The sequence below is a fragment of the Ceratotherium simum genome, chromosome 11 (assembly GCF_057802395.1).
Source record: "Ceratotherium simum simum isolate JZ-2026a chromosome 11, ASM5780239v1, whole genome shotgun sequence".
Classification (NCBI taxonomy): domain Eukaryota; kingdom Metazoa; phylum Chordata; class Mammalia; order Perissodactyla; family Rhinocerotidae; genus Ceratotherium; species Ceratotherium simum.
In genome coordinates this window covers 1,662,112-1,679,097 of record NC_141910.1, presented here as the reverse complement: position 1 = coordinate 1,679,097, position 16,986 = coordinate 1,662,112, and the positions used below count along the sequence as shown (strand labels likewise).

The 16,986-nt window shown below is 37.6% G+C and overlaps 1 protein-coding gene across 5 annotated transcripts in view; it reads right to left on the bottom strand.

The window, feature by feature from the left end:
• Positions 1-16,986, bottom strand: part of IMMT (inner membrane mitochondrial protein) — a 45,522-nt gene that overhangs the window by 11,456 nt on the left and 17,080 nt on the right. For 2 of the 5 annotated variants that reach the window (XM_087436469.1, XM_087436470.1), the window contains exons 4-10: positions 13,260-13,371; positions 10,869-10,997; positions 10,408-10,503; positions 7,681-7,817; positions 3,719-3,822; positions 2,331-2,466; positions 1,654-1,783 (exon numbers count right to left, since the gene is read on the bottom strand). In XM_087436469.1, the coding sequence (XP_087292595.1) occupies positions 1,654-1,783; positions 2,331-2,466; positions 3,719-3,822; positions 7,681-7,817; positions 10,408-10,503; positions 10,869-10,997; positions 13,260-13,371 (844 nt within the window). Of the gene's footprint in view, positions 1-1,653; positions 1,784-2,330; positions 2,467-3,694; positions 3,823-7,680; positions 7,818-10,407; positions 10,504-10,868; positions 10,998-13,259; positions 13,372-16,986 lie in introns of those variants that run through there. The other 3 variants (XM_004437226.3, XM_087436471.1, XM_087436472.1) reach the window with 2 other exon arrangements.

The window sequence follows — 16,986 nt, the reverse complement described above, 5'->3', positions numbered from 1 at the left end:
TGATAACATTTGTTTCAGTTGTAACCTCAAGGAAGCCCAGCCCTTGGGAAACTCTGATGAGGGAAATGGTGCAGATGTGGCTTAACTATAAAGCCCGCTCAAGAACAGACTGTCCACACTGCCTGCCCTTTTTGCTAGCTGCTTATCAGATTAAACAACAATGTGCAAACAAAATTCACTGTTCCCGGTCTGAACTTGGCGTGTTTATTTCTCTACTTTATCCTCTATTATAAATCCTGCTTTTATTATTATTAATTTTTTGATAAAAGTCTGATATCTCCCTCTTAAGTGAGTCGACTGCATTCAAAAAACTAACTAAATGTCTGAGTTATTTTTTGACAGCTTTGACTCAACCTCTTGCCATTAAATCTCCCTGGTTGGCCATTATTACCTTAGTTCCTTAGACCAGCCATGGTTCCATGATGCAACTTGACACCTTCAGGCCAGCAAGGCCGATAACACCAGTGCTTCAAATCCTACCTGATGTTGTTTCTAACAGACGCTGGTATGTAAAAAGTATTTGATTTTGTTGAGACTGGTAACCTCTGTAATTCTTCCTACTCTCACAGGACTTCAGGGAAATGCACTATTCCCTGCAGTTACACTGTGTAATTGCTTACCCATCAAAGTTCCCTGCAGTCTGAGCTATTTGCAAGTCAAGAGCCACACAGCTGGTTTCCTTGTCACTAGTGTCCCTAGGTGAGTTTTCAACCAGTGTTGTCACAGAGCAGTCATAAGGTGTGCCTTAAGTAACTTATTACAAATATTTTTTTTGTTGTTTGTTTTTTGTTGTTGTTCTTGTTTTTGGTGAGGAAGATTAGCCCTGAGCTAGCATCTGTTGCCAGTCCTCCTCTTTTTGTTGAAGATTGGCCCTGGGCTAACATCTGTGCCCATCTTCCTCTATTTTATGTGGGACGCTTGCCATAGCATGGCTTGATAAGTGGTGCATAGGCCTGTGTCCAGGATCCCAACCTGCGAGCCCTGGGCTGCTGAAGCAGATCGCGCACACTTAACCAATATGCCACTGGGCCGGCCCCCAGAAATATTTTTAAAGTACCAAAGGTTTTGAATAATTTTACATATATGTAATTAATATTCTATTAGATCCAAGGTTACAATGTCACTCTCACTCACTTGGATTCCAAAAATTTTTTTTGAGTAGCAGAGACTAGAATGGAATCACGGATTATGGAATTAGATTTTTTATTTATTCAGTTTTTTTCCCCCCAAAGCCCCAGTAGATAGTTGTATGTCATAGGTTCGCATCCTTCTAGTTGCTGTATGTGGGACTCGGCCTCGCGTTGGACGGAGAAGTGGCGCCTCGGGGCGCTCCCGGGATCCGAACCCGGGCCGCCAGCACCAGAGCGCGCACACTTAACCGCTAAGCCACGGAGCCGGCCCCGGATTATGGAATTAAACACTGGCTGGAACTTGTGTCTACCATGGCTAAAACCATGGACGTATTGTCACAGGTGTGTCACCTGTCACAGCTGTGACTGAAATAAAATGTTGAAAACACTGTACTGTACACCAAATGAGAAACACATGCCAGATGGGTTTGGACTAGATGAATGGAGTTGAAGCAAGTTTAGATTAGTTGATAAGGTGTTAAAAAACGAAAAAAGAAAAGTACCAACATTCATTCGTACTTACTCATCCCTTTCCACCCAGGCAAGACTTCTGGAGTTATACTGTCCAGTTCTCGTTTAAAGTCATCCCGGGCTTGGACGACCAGCTCATGATACTGAGAGACAACCTTAGCTTCAGATTGAGCTGCTTGGACCTGAACAAACACAAGGGGTATGTGGATAAAGTGAACAAAGAATACCATAAACATTCCAAAAAACAGAAGTTATGTTCATTACTTATTTATATTTGGTTGGGATCGTATAACCAATAAATCGAGAGAAATCTAAAACCCAGAAAAAAGAACATAAACCTTGTCCTGGTTTCCTTCTAATTCTATTCAAATACCACAGACAAGCCCTTGCCCATCTTACCATGCCCCTGTCCCTCTTTCTCTGGGTCACAGAAAACTACCCATAGAGATCGCACAATTGCAGACACAAGATCTGCTACAAAATGGCAATTTTCCTAAGTGGCAATAGCCATGACCAAAAATGTTACCTATTATTATAAAAAGTATCAATGATACTGAACACTCTGTGTCCAAGATAAATTTTTAAAATTAGTAACAGCTAATATTCTTTGCAGGGGAAAAGGGAGAGAGATGGTAGGAATTTCATTGTTTTCCTAAATTCTTAAAATCCTTTGACTAAAGGATTATATTTAAAAATAAAAAATATTTGTAAAAGACCTAAGAAACACACCTTTTGGACCACGTTATCCAGATCAACTATCATGTTGTGAAGTTTCCCCTCTGCAGCAGTTATATGAGATTTGGCCCCAGCAATCTCTTCTTTCTTTGCATTTTCAATTATACTTTTCATCTTCTCTAACTCTTCTCTGAAAACCAATAAAACAAAACAAAGATTTAGTATTATCCCTTGTCAACTTTATTAAAGAGTTTGAAGTCAATACAACATATAATTGTTAAAAGTCTACAAAATAAATATAATTTGAAAAAAAATTACTCAATGCTTTTTCATAGTCAATAGGCAGAAAAGCTTTCTTCACCAACAACTGAAAACACCTTGGTCAGAAGCTAGATTAACTACAGAGAATCAGCGAGGTAGCACGGTGTGCAGCAAAAGACACAGGCTTCAGAACCAGGTAGGCCTGGATCCAGCTCCAGATCAGCCTCTCCTCTGCTGCACACCCTTGTATAGGGATTAGAGGTAATTCACAAGAAATACCTGGCACAGTGCCTGCCACATCGAGAGCACTCAATAAATGGCAGCTTTTGCAAGGATGAGGCTGACTCCCCTGCCAATGAGAGAGTTAAGGAAGGCAAAGGCAAGGGAGGAGACCAAAGAGCTCACTGAGCGAACAGCTCGGTCTTAGGGAGCCGTCACAAGACTGTTCCACAGGTCAGATGGATTATGGTCTATCAAAACCACAAAACAGATCTCAGAGCCCTGACTCATGGCCTAGTGATATGAGCATGTCTTAAATCTCCTAAGACATATGCTGGCTTTATTAGAAGGCTTCTCTTTCTCTATCAGTAACAAATATTTTGTTAAGAAAGACAACAAAATTTTGAATGAAATATAACGATTCCATAATGGTGATGAAAACCTTTATTGAAATGTAGGTTTCTATCGTCAGAAGCTGATCTGTCCTTGGTTTGCTTGCTTGATCCTAGTTTTAGACAACTTCCAGGAAGCAAGGTCGAGGTGGCATAAAACTAGACTGATACATACTAACTACTTTGGTAGTTAAGGCAAAGAGATTGTGGCATACTTTCTAAATTCTGATAAAACAGTTCAAACCATTCCAGAAAAATCTTGAAATTATGGCAGAATCTCAGTAAATCTGTAGAGATACATCACCTAAGCAATAACCCAAAGAAACATCGCTTCTTATACAAGATCCTTATATAGGTTTCTGCCAAATTTATTCTGGCTTAATTACATTTTATTCCCTCTCTCCTTTTTAAACCTCTGTGTTCCTGAAACCAATAGTATCAAGAACAGGTAGAGAGGGGAGATAAGGGTTTCTCTGCCTCCTCTTTCTATACCAACAGTACAAAGAAAACCCAGCCCAAAGAAAGTCACCAGGAGGCCCTAATTACTTGTTAAAGTCCATGAGTAATTACTTGGCTTTGAGAAGGGCATCGGCAGCCTCGTCTACTGCCTTTCTGCGTTCCTTCAACGCACCCTCCACTGTGCGCCACTGAGCTGACTTCTTCTCACCTGTAACCTAAACAAAAAGTTTTAATTATGTAAACATGAATAACTACTATTATTGTCATAGGACAGGCCAACATGACTAAATGCAGGAACAAGTGCCATTAAATTCAAAAGTAAAAACTTATATACAATATTTCTCCAGAGTAGGAACTCTTAATCTAACGTTCATGGTTAGGTTCAAAGAAGTCCCACTACCTCCTGTCAACCATCCCCCCAACCAAAACTGCAAAGGATTGTGTTCCAGTGCATATAACCATTTTCTAAGAAGAGATGATATTTTTATTATATTTCAAAAGCAGATATGAAACAGAAAAGGTTAATAAGAACAAAAACTTCTCATGAACTATGTTTGTTGATTAAATCATTCTGCGATGAAGCACCAATACTTAAAATTTTCTTAACTGCAGGTCTGTCTACCAAAATCATTGTTTAAGGATACGAAGTTCACACATTTGTAGGGTCCTTACTCATCCAAAACATTATCCTAAAAAATGACCCTCTGTAATATATAAGGTGAAAATAAACTACTGTCAAACCCCCCATTAAGCTGAATTTTATAGAATGTAAATTATATTTATATATATTATAGATATATATCAAAAATTGTGGGCTGGCCCCGTGGCTTAGCGGTTAAGTGCGCGCACTCCGCTGCTGGCGGCCTGGGTTCAGATCCCGGGCGTGCACCGACGCACCACTTCTCCGGCGATGCTGAGGCTGCGTCCCACATACAGCAACTAGAAGGATGTGCAGCTATGACATACAACTATCTACTGGGGCTTTGGGGGAAAAGAAAACAAATAAATAAAATCTTAAAAAAAAAAAAAAAAATTGTATATATATAAAGACTCCCGTGAAAATTCCCTAGGCAGGTCCAGCATGTTTTTGCTCCACCACTGAAACTAATCGCTACTTCTACTTCTTTGACGAAGCAGAGCTGGCTCATATTCAGGGAACACATCAGACCAAAAAAACTTCAAAACAAACAAACAAAAGAAACCCACCTCTAACACTACAATCACACTCAGTGCATCAAGATGGTCACACAATGAGAGGGTACAAGAACCCAGATCACTGAAGGCATAGATGAGTCCAACTTCCACCCTCTCCTCATTCTGCATCATGTACCCAACAAGTGGAATGTTATTTGGAAGTGTCTGAACTATTTAAAATTATTTTTAAATTAACTACTGTAAATGATTATTTTCTCTCTTTCCTTTTTCCAAGTGCACATAGTTTAAAGTGAGTGTGTTAGGTGTAGATACGAAGCAAAACCACCTTATGGCTTATCTTGAAAGTACACTGTGCTGGGACCCTGGAGATGAACAGGAACATACTAAATTACCAAAGAATAAAAGACTTTTATCTAGGAAAAAAACAGCTGAATTGGTTCAATAATTATATTTCAAATCATCCAAAGAGGGCCACTGCAGGGGCTGCTGCACACCCAGAACATGACTGCTATCTCAGTAAGGGGTCCTGGGCCTTGGACGCCCAACTTGTATCTTCCCTTGTCATAAACACAAGGAGTTAAACCTCTGCAGCCCTAGGCCTGCTACTTTGGGAGGATGGCTCAGCAAAAGTAATGCCTCTGATTTTGGTCATTCAGAACTCTCCTTCAGAACCAATTCTCCACATTACATTCTCACTGACATCTAGCGTGGTCTCCATTGTAAAAACACATCTATTATCAATGGAGAGTTTAAAGAACCAGTGGCAGGATTAACCTTGCCACTGGACCACTGTGGCAGTCTGAGGAAGCTTCTCAGAAAACCATTTTTAAATGCTTAAAATGAAACTACAAGATTGCAAAGGAACCCAAATACATTGAAGGATGGTCATAAAATATTTCTTCTCAATTTTGTGAAATATAAATCAAGATCTAGTGGTAAGACTGATAAATACCCTAATTTAGAAGTAGTGATGAGCATAAATGATATTTCAAGAGATTAGCAAGAACTATAGTGTGATAAACACCTGTGCTTTCTATTGGTGAGAAAGTTACGAATACTGCTGACACTACTGTGATTTGCTGCCAATATTCATAACTGAAGGTAAAGGTTTTGAGGCTAGGGAAAATAAAGAGATTGTCCAACCAAGTTCAATAAGCTCCTGAATTCTATCCACAGAACCAACTCCAAGTTAAGAACCCCTGCTTTTAGACGAAATATTTGGTACTTTTCTTCCATCTCTATATCTCACTTTTTTTGTTTTTATATTCTACATAAATTGTTGCAAAGTGACAAAGCAAATTAATTTTATGGTGTGAAAATTGAAGTTGATATTTCAGTGAATTGCCACCTTGGCCATCTTGCAAAACAAAATACATCAAGAAAGGATGCTGATTTGGGCTGTATCAATATCTTGTCATGTATAACAAATTTTCCAAGATTCTATAGTATGCTGTTAGAAGAACTGGTATTGTATTAACAGAACTCTTCACAATTAACCCAAATAGACTCATAAATCATGTCAATGTCAGTGACATATCTGGGGGCCAAAATGTGCCTCTCTTTGTTGAAGGTGTTCCTGTTTACAAAGATAAGTTGCCCTGTAACACAGACACCAGATTCCCCTACCACTAAGCCAAGCCCAACTGTTTCCAAACACTGCTTTGAGAAAGTAATTCAGTACGTTATAGAGCCCATGTGCATCTGCAGTTTCTTTTACTAGAAGAAACAGAAGTTGGAATTCATTTTTAACATTTCAAAACTTGTGTTCATACATTTTTCTGATTATTTTGTAATACCAGCTAATACTCCCTAACCTAGTTAACTGCTACTATAAGGTGTCCTTTAGTTGTAAAATCTTGATTGCAGCAGATTTCATACTATCTAATCCACATATACTACACATTAATGTGTTCACTGAGAAGAGGAAATATCATCTTATATAGCCTTCCACCAAAATAGCATTGTGGACATTTAAAGCTTCTAATTAGTGTCCTGAAAGATACTGGTCCACTTGGGTCTGAACCCAACTTCCTGATATCATGCAACTTCCAGCCTTCCCACACCCGATTAACCAGCATATTAAATATTCTCTGTGTGGTTTCCACTTTCCTGACTGAACTGACTGAAATTTAAATTTTTCTCTTGAACTCAGAATAAAATAGAATTTTATTTAAGTTTTCAAAGACTGTAGTTTCCAGTTGTTTATAAGAGGTCTAATTTAACACTTTTGTGATGTATGTACATATGACTAAAACAATATGAACTGTGTTTAAGTTTTCTAAAAATCACAGTTATGGTGGCACGGTAACTTTACTAATCATGCATGATCCTGATCCCTGAGATTTACAGTTTATGTATATTATTTTATTATTTAAACAACTTGGTGTCAAGATACATTTTTATATACTGAATAACTGAATATAATTATAAAATAAATTTACTGAGTCCCATTATCACATTTTTAAATCAATGTAATTACTTTATTCTTTGAAGTGTTCAATGTAAGTTAAATAATCAGCATAAACATTTAAAATAGCTGGTGTTAGGGGTACATGAGATCTCTCTGTATTATTTCTTACAACTGTATGTCAATCTAAAAGTATTTCAAAATAAAAAGTTTATTTAAAAAATGGTTGGTGATTTGAAAGCAAAAAAATAAAAGCAAACAACAAATACATTCAAGCACTATTAAAATATGAAAGCAAATCTGAACCAATTCTTATACCATATCACTGTTGTGAGATACAGTACTATATATAAAATGAGTGTCATTAAAGAGAGCATTTAAAGGTTTTTCTTGTTTGTTTTTTTAAAAGACAATTTACCCTACACTGTCTTCGCTTAGCGAGAGGAAGCCCATACTAGGAGGAAGAAATCAGTCTCCTAAATACTATACATCTAATCATTCTTCGGCTCACCTCAGAATTGTCCATAGCTGCTTTCAATATGTTGGAGTGTGCACTGACGGCCTGGACCGCAGCATTCTGAGCTACAATGGCCTGCTGAGTGATGCAAGCAGTTTGGCTCAGAGCATCTTCTAAGCTCTTGGCTAGAGCTGAAGTAAAAACAACAGTTAAAAAACAGATCCCTCCCTATCAAACGACCTATTTTAAACTTTCCCTCTTTCCCTACTGAGTCTTCCATTGTATTTCCCCCAAAAAAAGGAAAAAAAACAAAAAAACATACAGATTTAGACAATTTAAAAGTATAGTGAAAGATTAATAATTACTGAATCTGGATTTATGGGGGTTCATCATACTATTTTTACTTTTATGTATATCTGAATTTTTTCAAAATAAAAAGTGTTCGGGGTTTTTTTAAGAAAAAAATTGCTTCAGGAAGGCTAGCAAATACTTCAAATGGGAGGAACAAGGTTTAGGGCACTACAGCCCCTTTTACCTATCAGAAACTGAAAATTCAGCATAACCACCAGCATTTTTCATTTTAAATAATGATCATGAAGATCCATAGGGAAAAAGACGTGCTCATTTTCACCTCAGCAGAAAGGGATACTCACAGTAAATTATCTATATCACCAAGATATTAGGAGATAACAGACAGACAAGAGAAAGAAAAAGATAAGCAAGAAAACATGCAAACAAAAGAAAAGGTAGCTTGGAAATGGACAGTGTTTTTCCATAGAAGGACTCAAAAAATAGCAAACACCAGTGTTTAACAGGCTATCACCTTTAAGACCATATTTCTATATGCTGCTTCAGGAATCAGAAAGAAACCTTTTTTTTTTTAAAGTAAAGCAAGGGATGATTTTAGATATAATACTAAAATGGAAAAATGGTCATTTGAAGAAAGAAGGCCAGTGAGAATACAAGTTTATCAGATATCAGATGACAAAAAAAGAGAAAACGTATTTGGCAGGAGAGACAAAAACAAAAGGTGATTTTGAGCAAAAGAAGCATAAGCTAGAGATGAACAAATGGAACCTGATGAACCACACATGGTACTACTGTACCACAGACAAAAAGAAAAAGCTGATAATGAGAAAATACTAAGACATGAGTGTGAGATTCAAGTTCACCTGAAGACACAGGGGATACAAAGATAAGGATGTAAAGGGGGGAGAGAAAGAGGCTAGGGAGGGAACAAGTATGAGCTAATGGTGGGACATCCAAGAGCAAATAACAGTAAACCACTTTACAGAGGCCCACAGACCCCAGGAGACTGGGCTGCTGCAATACAGTATTTTGGATATTAACCCCTTATCAGATATATGGTTTGCAAATATTTTTTCCTGTTCCATAGGTTGTCTTTTCATTTTGCTGATTGTTTCTTTTGCTGTACATAAGTTTTTTAATTTGATATAGTCCCATTTGTTGATTTTTTTGTGCTTTGATTCTTGATAAAAATTACACACACACACATTTTTAAAGTAAAGTTTGGGAGAAAACTAAGAGGTGACAGACAAAATCGTGAAAATGTTCACTTTGCCCAAAATGAAAGATCAGGAAACATGGACAAAGAACAAGGAGCATAATGAAACAGCAGACATCGCCACCTTACATTTACGACTTACTTCAAGGTGTCCATATGCTAAAAGGAGAAAAGTGAAAAGTAAAGAAAAAATATGAATAAAAGAAAAAAGTGATCTTGATTTGAAGTAGTAAGAGAATTCAGAAAAAATTAAGAAGTGGGGAAAAAAGTATAGAAATATTTCATTTATTCAACTTTCTCAACTATTAGTAACACGGCCAAGAACTCAGAAGAATGCAAAAAAACAAAAACAAAAACAAAATCCAAATTGCCAAACTAATGCCCTACACCTATGCTCATTCTGTCCCTTCGACTCCTTACACAATTCTAACAAACTTGCTTCCTCAAAGCGGGCCAGAACCAACACATCAGAAAGGAAACAGGAACCACTCAAGGCAGAAATGCAAAGAGACATAAGTGATGACAAGAGATAAAAAAATAAAATAAAATAATAAACAACTGCCATAAGAATTTAAAACACACATTCCTCAATCCAGCAAAAAGCTAAATACCCCCTACCTCCAGAGCCATCAATATATCGCAGCACAGTACAACAAATTATCTTCCATGTGCCTTAAGACAGGAAAATACATTTTTAGATATCTAATTTTTTTTAAACCATCAAAAAGCTTAACATAAAATTGAACTTAAAAATGAACATGTTTTAGTTTGCTGGAAAACAGTAATGCGTGAACATTCTATCCCCCACCAATGTCAGATAAAGGGGCTACCAGAGTGAGAGTCCAAAGGCTGGGTAATAAACCAGAGCGTGAGCCATTCTGACCTTCACAAATAAATCCGTGAGTTTAACAATTAAAAGACTCTTAGGGAAGTTGCTAAAATATAAACATTTTCTGTTCCCCAAAGTATAAAGAATCTTCAGCACTAACCATAATAAAAACAAATGAAGAAGGTAGATGTATTATTTGGAATTTTCACCAACTGTACACTAAGAATAGCCCTTGTCACCTGGGTTAGGAAAGTTTAGATGGAAAGAACACACACGATGAAATAAAGGTGGTGAACAGAGCAATGCCACTAAAGAAACAAAAAAACCACAACTAGCTGATAGATGCGAAACTTGTGCCGATGGCTGAAGACGAGAGCAACTAACAGAGAGGAGCCGAAGTACTTAAGAAGCCGTCTGGTTTACATACACTCAATCTTAACTTGTTCTTGCTTCTCCTGTTGTGCGAGACGAGCTGCAACTTCTTCAGGTGGTCGCTCCCTTACAAAAGTTGAGGATGCTTCCTCTTGCAGCAAAAGTAAACAAGAGGAAATCAAATTTCAGCACAGAATTTCAACAGCTAATGAGGATACAAAAACACCATCATTTGTATTTGTCAGCTGTATCAACCAAGGACATTTTCGTAAAAAGGATTCTAAAACCACATCATTACTCAATAATTCCAACATGAAGAAATAAGGGATCAGCTCTTAAATCAGTTGTTTTCAAAGATTTATTCAGGCTTTGAAATTTTAAAAATTCCCTAAGCAAGTCTGTAGACTTAAAACTAGTATAATTGTGTACTTACATAGTGTCTAAGGCTTGGCTAGGCATTAAAGAGTTCCATGAGTATATAATTTATAAAACCACAAATATAAATAATTAAACTACCTGAAGTTGCAGGCTTGGGTTTTCCTTCACCAATTTCAGGGTGATCAGTTTTTATAGATTCCTCATGCTGAACCTCAGGGGCTGGGACGGACAGTGTATCACCTGCTGCAGAAATAATTTGAGCTGCCTCTGTAGGTGCCATAAATATATGTTACTCATGGTATTTATAGATTCCTGGGTTAACAGAGAAACACACAGGAATCTACTACTACTTTTACCACCGCCCACTTCACACTTGACTTCTTGAAGACAAAATGCATGTGCTGCCGCTATTCAAACACAGAAATAGACAGGGGTCCTGTCCACAGCATACACAAATCCACACAAGATGAACAATGGCTGGGAAAGCACACAAGAAAGAAGTCTTGTCAGCATCCACCTGCATTTTAACCATCACTATTCTCAGGCAAAGCCTCTAGTAACAGTACTAAATGGTACTAAATCTTAACATATGAGAAGCTGACATAAGACACATATAACATGGAAAAATAAGAACAAAGGAAAAAAGAGCCAGTAATGAAGAAGGTAGACAAAAGAAAGTAACCAAAAAATATTTTTTAATTGCTCTGAAGAGTGGTAGAGATGAAAGAAGAGGTGAGAGCAAGAACAAGATGACAGTTTTAAACATAAAGAAGACAAGGTCACAGTGAAGAGGGCAAATTAGTAAGAACAGAACTCAGTTAAAAAAAAACTTTCATAGGCATATTTTTAAAGAAAGAAAGATTGAGGGCCGGCCCCGTCGCTTAGCGGTTAAGTGCGCGCGCTCCGCTGCTGGCAGCCAGGGTTCGGATCCTGGGCGCGCACCTACGCACCGCTTCTCCGGCCATGCTGGGGCCGCGTCCCACATGCAGCAAGTAGAAGGATGTGCAACTATGACATACAACTATCCACTGGGGCTTTGGGGGGGAAAATAAATAAATAAATAAAATTATAAAAAAAAAAGAAAGAAAGGTTGAAAAAAATCAAGAGATTGTAAATTATGAATAGAAGTGTTGATGGAAGAGAAAATAAGGTGGACTAGAGGAAAGAAAAAGCAACAAAATAGAGACAAAAAATTTTAAACAAACTGTAGGTCCCATTTAAGAGATAAAGCTGGATTATCCCAAAGTCTATTAACTGATCTCCCTCCTCCGCCCTTGGTTTCTTTATTTTCCACAAGAGCCAGTGATCCGATATCAATCCTCTGGCTCAGAACTCTCCCATCCCACTCAGAATATAAAGCAAAATTCTTATGATGGCCCCCAGGACTGCCACAATAGGCTTTCTGCTCCTTCTCTGACCTCATTTGCTACTGTTCTCTTCTTACTCCACTCCAGCTTCGTTTGCTCCTTGCTAGAATATGCCAACCTTTGCACTAGCTAATTTCTCTGGCAGGAATGCTGTTCCTCATCAGCCTTTTAAGTGACTCACTCCCTCATCTCTTTCTAGTCTTTATCAAAGGACACCTTCCAAGTGAGATTTTCCTTACCAACTCCATTTAAAATTACAATATGCCCTCCCACACTTACCACTGTCTGACATTCTCTACATTTTACTTTGTGTATTTATATGATTCCCTTGCCTCATCCCACTAAGGAATATTCCAAGTTTGTGTTTGTTTTTACCATTTTGTTGGCTGCTATAGCCTCAGTGCCTAGAAGAAAGCTTGGCACAGAGTAGATAATGAATATTTGCTGAATGAAAGTCAAGTGAGGGCCCGGCCCCGTGGCTTGGCGGTTAAGTGCGCACGCTCCGCTACTGGCGGCCCGGGTTCGGATCCCGGGCGCACACCGACGCACCGCCGCTTCTCTGGCCATGCTGAGGCCCTGTCCCACGTACAGCAACTAGAAGGATGTGCAACTATGACGTACAACTATCTACTGGTGGGCTTTGAGGGGGAAAAAAAGGAGGAGGATTAGCACGGATGTTAGCTCAGGGCTGATTTTCCTCACAAAAAAAAAAAGAAAGTCAAGTGATTTAATCAAGGACAGAAGTGACTAAGGAGAAACATAAGAAGTTTAAAGGTAGACTGAACAGGTTCGAGTTAGGTAAGTGCTGTAAATTAATGTGGGATTACTGGTAAATCATAAAGGGAAAAAATAACTGTAGATCAAGACACTTTCATCACAAAGAAAGAAGAGAGGAGAAAGAACTGGTGAAGAGGTGGAAAAAGAGAATAAATCTTAAAATCTAAAGAGGGAAAAAGCTAGGAGTCAGAGGGAAAAGAAACATTTAGCTCCATCCCTAAAATGAGAGCCAAAACGACAGGTGGAATACTTTTTCCCCAGCGTGAGAGCTAGGGACCAGAAAAGTCCTTCATGGGGAAGGGCCCCCCTCTTGACCGTGGGTACAAATACACTAAAACAATTCATCTATCTATAATTTTAAAAGAATGATTCTAAATATAGGTACCTGCTGTTGAAGCTGGAGTCTCTCCCTTTTGTTTTTGGAGTTGTGTGGCAGGCTGTTTAGATTCTTTCATTACTTCTGATACACTAGAGATTTTTAATGGACCAGACTGAATCTTGGAAATAAAAAACATGTAACATCTCAGATATAATACTGTTTTTAAAAGGATGTTGTATACAGTCACTTGTATTATTTCAAAAGTCAAGTCTTCCAGGCTTTTAACATAAAGTTATCAACATTTCACAACATAATGTATTGTATTAACCATAGTAAAAGAAGCCACCATACTAGAAAAACGCAGTCCAAAAATTTCATTCCAAATGACTAGTCCATATTTTAATAGTAAAAAGAATTCTCTTTGGGCAACTAATAAAGCACGTGATGCATGACCTTCCTTTTAAACAGCATTCCTTTTACATATACAACATTGAGAAGCTATTTCCATTTGCTTACTAAATCAAATTATGGTTGTCTTCTGTATACATTCAGTTAGAAACAAACGATTTTTAAAGGCTCTGAGTAAAAATGAAAATTAGGTTTTTGTTTCTTTAATCTCCAAGACTCATGCAACTACACACTAAGATATATGATCCAATTGTGAGTAACACCCACTTTCCTCTTCCTCAATAACCACCTGCCTTAAGTTTAAGGCACTGTTCATTAACAGGACTGCCAGAGGATGTGCCAGAGAAAATTACTAGGGAATATAAATATTTTCATTTACCACCCATGTTGTCTCACTTTTTGCCAGAACTTGGCAGTTGGACTCAGACATCCCTAAGACGACTATTCAACCCAAATAGAAATGATTCTGAACTTTGTCACTACCAGAAACCAGAAATATATCCATTTTCTTTCTATTAAAATTTTATTATTTTTTTAAATCATGAAATACATGCTCACTGCACCCAGCAAAATAATATCAAGATAGATCAACGGTTTTAATTTGCCTCTTTACTGCTGCTTCCCCTTCTAGCACTCTCACGTAGCCACTGCTAACACCTGAAATCTATCCTTCTAGCATAAGCTCAGGTATATACATACACAGTTTTTCATTTGTTTTAACAAACTAAAATAATTTTATATTACACAAATTACCAAGTAACTTGCTTTTTTTCGTTTAACGATATGTCATGGACATTCTCTTCCAGGTCAAGAAATTCTTTTGCATTGCATGATATCCTAATTTAACTGCATAACCTAATGTAGCTGCAAATCCCATAATTTGGTCAATTACTCCCCTATTTATTGACATTCAAGTTGTTTCCTGTTTTTTGTTAAACATCCTTGTCCACAAAACTGATATCTGTAGGATAGTTTGCCAGAAGAGGAATTGCTGAGTCAAAGGAGTTGTACATTTTTAGCAGATATTAACAGATCATTTTCACAGAAGTTTCTAACAACTGACACTCTCACAATAAATGTGTGCTTGTGTATAAATATGATTTATTTCCAGACTCAGTTGTTCTATTCCTCTAATTTCTATTCCTGTGTCAAAACCTTATATTTTATTAAAGTAAGACTATAACAAAGTCAGTATCTGGAAAAGCAGGTGTCCTCTGACCCCTCCCCACCCTAACACTTTCTCAAAATGTTCTTGGCTAGTCTTGTACATTATTTATTCTTCCATATGAACTTAAAAATCATCTTGTCTGGTTCTTCACCCTCCAGAAAAATCCATCAGAATTCTTATTAGACGTGTGTGTGTATGAGACTTATGAGACTCCAAAGGGATAAAAATCCAACTCTACACATTAGTTCAACTTAAAGAAAAACATCATTTCTCTCAAATAGATAAATATTTAAGAGAAATTTGAGAGAAATGCACATATTTGAAAGAAATGACATTTTTATATTAAGTCCCATCCAGGAACATAACATTTGTCTCCATTCAGGCAGGTCTTATTCCACATCCATCAAAAGATTTTAGGTTTATCTTCTCTCAATATTTACTATCTATGCATAAATAACCATGTTGGCACTAAAACAGATACCATGAAATAAAATGCATGGTTTCTAAAAGCAACAAGTTGGTAACAACACACAACAGACAGAGAATGCTGAATAAATAGTACAAATTAAAAAATAAAAACACTAACTGCTATTGTAATTCAGAGGTGAGAAAATTCACCTTGGTCTGTGTAGTGAAGGATGCAGGCCTTGAAGAGAACATTAGTAGGCAAAAGAGAGCAAGTCGTTCTGGGTAGAAGACCACCATGGGAAAAATTGTGCAAAAGGAAGGGATCTTGGTTTAGTTCTCTGCTTTAATCGAGGCTGTCGGAACACTGCCTGGTACAAAATAACCACTTGATCGACCTTTGTTGAATAAATGAATGAAGTGGAAAGCACAATGCATATTTGTAAGGAAAACTGGCACAAAACTAAGGATTTATGTGCAGAATCATTCAGACATAAGGATGGAAAGGTAAATAAGAGCCAGACTACCAAGGGTATTGAATGTCAACCTAAGAACCAGCAAAGACCACAGACTACAGAAATAAAGGAACAAATGGCCAGATCCTAAGCTAACATTTAACCACTCCTGGCTTCTCTTTCCTTAATCAGAACGAGACAATCTGTAAAGTCTCTCTAATTTTTATCTTCTGTGGTCTTCTGTCTTATAAACAATAGAAAATGTATGAAAGTTCCTGATAAATGACATGAAAATATTATGAAAACGTGGTAGTTCTTATTTTAGAAGATTCTCTGATATTGATATGAGGATGGCCCCAATTATGTTAGGAGGAGAGACCTGGGGGATGCGGACTGGGAGGAAGATGGGGAAGGCTGTGTGTGTGGAGAGGAAGAGGTCTAGTTTGGAAGCTAATTTGGATATCAAGTGATAAAAGTCAGAAATGAGATAAGGATGATGGTAATGCAAGAAAAAGAATAAATATTAGAGATTAAACAGGATAGGATAGCTAACAAAATATGGGCAAATATGAAGATGAATCCAAGAATTCTAACCTAGCTACCTGACAACACTGTACTATCTTTAATACAAAAAAGCAAATCAGGAAGAATGTAAATTTTGAGATGGTGCAGTATGGACATGCCAAGTTATCCAAGTGGAAATGTTCAGCAGGGTAGCTAAAGTGGACTGAGAAAAGGCCAAGGCTATTGAGAGAGGTAAAAGAATCATCTACAAAGAATGACACTTGAAGTCATGCCAAGTGAGAAAAGAATACTACTCCGAACTGTTCAGCCTGACTCCATGCTCCTCGAATTGCTTCCAGCTATTTCCCCTGGATCATGTAGCTTAAAACAGACCCAGGATTTTAGAATGAATCCACGGGATTCTGCTCCTTGACTGCAACACTATCTCTCTCAGCCAGCATAGACATTTTAAAGTTCATATAGAAGAATAAATGATGTAGAAGACTAACTAAGAACATTCTGAAAAAGCATGATTGGGGTGGGGGTAGGAGTCAGAGGACACCTGCTTTCCTCAATATTAACTTTGTTATAGGACTGGTCTCTAGACCATGCCAAATACTGGAGAAAAAAGTCCATCTAGTTTCTAAGAAAGAACTGAATCAGCCATGTCCATAAGCCTTCCTTTAGTAGATAGTGACCACGTCCAGATAGAGGCCATGTCCAGCATCATAGCATAAAGAAATACCCAATACCAAATCAGCAAAAATCCCTGCTCTCTTTTGTAAAATTTTTTTTCAAGCAGCTGTTTGAAAGAAAGATTTAAGATGTTTAAAAAGGGGCCGGCTCCGTGGCT